Source organism: Rhincodon typus, chromosome 4 (genome assembly GCF_021869965.1).
Source record: "Rhincodon typus isolate 14 chromosome 4, sRhiTyp1.1, whole genome shotgun sequence".
Taxonomy (NCBI): domain Eukaryota; kingdom Metazoa; phylum Chordata; class Chondrichthyes; order Orectolobiformes; family Rhincodontidae; genus Rhincodon; species Rhincodon typus.
Window position 1 is genome coordinate 35,268,442 of NC_063335.1, and position 3,770 is coordinate 35,272,211.

The 3,770-nt window shown below is 40.2% G+C and overlaps 1 protein-coding gene across 1 annotated transcript in view; it reads right to left on the reverse strand.

Annotated features, from left to right (window-relative positions):
• Positions 1 to 2,155: 2,155 nt before the first annotated feature.
• gask1a (golgi associated kinase 1A) overlaps positions 2,156 to 3,770 on the reverse strand; it is a 51,337-nt gene continuing 49,722 nt past the window's right edge. The window contains exon 6 of the mRNA XM_020519863.2: positions 2,156 to 2,360. Within this exon, the coding sequence (XP_020375452.2) occupies positions 2,156 to 2,360 (205 nt within the window). The remainder of the gene's footprint in view (positions 2,361 to 3,770) is intronic.

Genomic DNA, 3,770 nt, shown 5'->3' on the forward strand with positions numbered 1-3,770 from the left:
GATGTAGAAATTCACCGTGGCTCCCTCTCCCAACCACAATCATCTGAAAGAACAAGGGCAGCAGATACATGGGAACACCACCACCTGCACGTTCCCTTTCAGGCCACTCGCCATCCTGACTTGGAAATATATCACCATTCCTTCAGGATCACTAGATCAAAATCCTGAAACTCCCTCCCTAAAGGCATTGTGAGGCTACTTCAGGAAATGGACTGCAATGGTTCAAGAAAGCATCTCACCATCACCTTCTCAAAGGTGCTAGAGATTGGCAATAAATCATGGCCAGCTAGTGACATCCACATCTTGTTAAAGAATAAAAAAACCTGCCAGAACATTTAAAAGTCTGCCATAGTTCTTAGGTGTGTACTTTTCCCCAGGCATTAGATATACCTCTAATTCTTGCTACATTTGAATTGTCTACAAGCCCAGAGATAACAATGAACTCAGGTGTGTTTGACTGGAATGCGTTTTAACAGCACACCACTTTATTTCAGCAAAAGTTGGGAGGTGGGACGAGGCAGGCAAAAGAACATTGACTCATATATGCATAATATAGGCTCTTTGGAGGCCACACAGGGTCCCATAACAACAACGCAGACATAGAGAAATAGACATTATAAACATTGTTACTTGAACAATCACTTAAATCTACCTATGAGAAATTGTAAAAGCAGCTTATGGCGTTAGTTTAATGAGTTGCATAGCTCTCTTTCTCACATGATCACTCTGCTTCCTATAATTTAATATTAAGCTCATAATTATAATTTGGGAGTCTGTTCTGGTTTACAAAGAGACAGTTTGAGATAAAGGGTCCCTGGTTTTCTCTATCTCTATCTTTTACATTCGGCACTGTAATGCAATCTCTTTGGGGTACGAATGAACCAAACCCTGAAAGTTTCAGAAAATGTTTAGCTTTTGATTAATGGGATTTAGGATGCATCCTCTACTCCTAAGTGCTGATTGATGCCAGTTCAATGGTTGCATCTGACCAGAATTTTCCAGCAAGTACTCTCAATCAGATGGTACTTCCTGCAGACTTAAGTGCTAATCTTGGCTTTATCTCCTGTATTAGAAAAATTCCACGAATGATTTCACTTCAGGAGTCTATTCTTTGAGAAAAATTGGATTGTACTGTGTATCTTGCTATAAGCTGTTCTACGACTGTGTTTTAAATGGAGTTTAATAGGCGCAGAGGACAAGTTTGCAAAGTGTATTAAACTAGATATTTAGATCTTATCTAGATTTCTAAGGAAAATTTTGCAGTTTCAATGTGACATAAGGTCGATATTTGTGATTTTGAGGTGGTCACATGCCAGAATTTAAAAGTGAAGTCAGTCAAAACTAAATTACTAGCTTGGTCACACATCAATTCTAACCTTTCCTGGGATTTCGGAATAGAACCGATACTAATTATAGGTGCAGTCCCACATATGTCTTTTGATTATTTCAAGTAATATGCCATAGATGACAGATTTCAGTGTGTGCACTAGTTTTAGTTTAGTTGCCTAAGTGCAACTGAAGCATCAGGAGAAATTATTTACATTCTTATTTGACATATGTGGTACATATTACAACATTTCTGCATTGGCAACACTGGGCTCAAGAGAATAAGGTGTACACTGATGAGGGCCAGGAGTTAGGCATTGAGAGGCAGGTGGAGGGTACAAAGTTTTAAATGATTTGTTTCCTAACTGCGCCTAATCATAGAAGGGTTGGATGAAGGTAGTTGACTTAAAAATCTGGCAGCAAATTTTGGCAAAACATTTTTGACAGCCAGAGCTGGTCAATGCTTGCTCCCTTCCCCCTGCCCTACACCTGAGGTGGCACCTCAACTGTCCCCTCCCTGAAACATTTAAATGTCCCTTTCCATAAGAACAGGCCAGGGTGAGGGGGTCACTAACACCAGGAGAGTGCAAGTCCCTCAACATTGCATTTCCTAGAGAATTCACAGTGAATATCCAATGTTTTTGAAGGCATTAAAGCAAAATTACTGCAAACTCGGTTTGATAACCATCTCTCTCATGATAATAATGGCTCCAGAAGACTCATCATGTATGTAACATGAGACATAGTCTTTGGGATTAGGCTTTCATCTCTGGTTGCAAACAATTGATAGCTAAATGTCACACTTTTGACTGTTGATTGTGTTAAGTTCTCATTGTTCCTGAACTAATTTGATATTGTTTTCCTGGATGTATTTGAGCAATAGTTGAGCCCTTTTCTCTATGACCTGAACCAGCTTCTTCAGGCCTCTCGTCCCATTGTGATTGTCCCAGAACTCAGTGTCCATGCGCAGAGACCTCAGCAACCTTGTCTGTAAACATCCAGACTGTAAAACTGAGATGACATGTGCAGGAAACCTATGGAAGAGAGAGACACCAGAACCTATTTATTATCCAAAACTCTGCTGCCTGTGACCTACCCCACACACCAATTCCCATTCACTCATCACCCGACCGTGCTCGCTGATCCATATTGGCCCAGTGATGCTTACATTTTAAAATTCTCATTTTTGTCTATATCCTTCTTTGGCCCTCCCTGTTGCTGTAACTTCCTCCAAGTCTATACCACCCTAAGATTTCATTAGCCCTTAATTCTGGTCTCTTGAGTATCCCCGACTTAATTTTTTTTTCTTTCTTTTTATCATATCCAGAAGCTCTCTTACACACAACTGAGCATTTCTCCCCCTTCACCAAGTCACTCATGTTCTTTTTCATCTATTAACGACCACCAGTAAATCACCCCTGTTTATGAATTGAATAACTTACGTGCAAAGCCTGCTAAGGGCAAGACAAACCATCAGAGGTGAGGGAAAGGTAGGGAGAAGGGGGAGAGGCTAAACTAAAATGGAGATGAAAGGGGATCCCAGATTTTAAGATATTTTTTAATCAACCTGTTCAGCAATATTATTACACAACTTTGGAACAGAAGTGACTTGAACCCGGGCCTCCTAGCTCAGAGAACTGGGTACTACCAGGGTGCCACAAAAGCCTTTCATCCCTGATTTTAATCACTCCAGCATTGATGGTTTTCAGCTGCCCCAAAATTATGGAATTCCCACCCTAAATCTCTCAACCTCGTTTTTCTCTGCTAAGATACACCTTTAAACATATCACCGAGCTTTTGGTCATCTACCTTAATATTTGTTATACCAAGTTACTCAAAATGAGGGCAAGAGAGATGGGATTAAGAGACAGCACAGTTAAAGACATGGAAAAACGTAAAAAATCCAATTTTAATGTTTACTTTATAAAAATATTCAACGCTAATTACATTTTGAAGGAATAAGACTTCTGTAAAATTAAAATTTCGGGGCCAGAGAAGCTATCTGCCAGTAATTAAGACTTGGCATTCTACTAAAAGCTCGCATGTGTAAATAGATAAGCCTTAGCCTTTTCAGGTATGTTTAGTCAATAAACACAGGATCTTGGCACCCTTTCATGTATTTTAATGTATAGTCTCTCAGCGTGGTACTGGTTGAGCAAATGCTGTGACAGAACAGTGAAAATCTCAGCAACTTCTGTATTTCTGCATTTACTGTACCACTGTCTGATTTATTCCATAATTATTCAAATGCAAAACCAGGCCATTACCTGGTTTGGGAGGGATAGTAGGAACTACAGATGCTGGAGAATCTGAGACAACAAGGCGTAGAACTGGATGAACACAGCAGGCCAAGCAGCATCATAGGAGCAGGAAGGCTGACATTTCGGGCCTAGACCCTTCTTCAGAAAATCATTTTCTGAAGAAGGGTCTAGGCCCGAAACGTC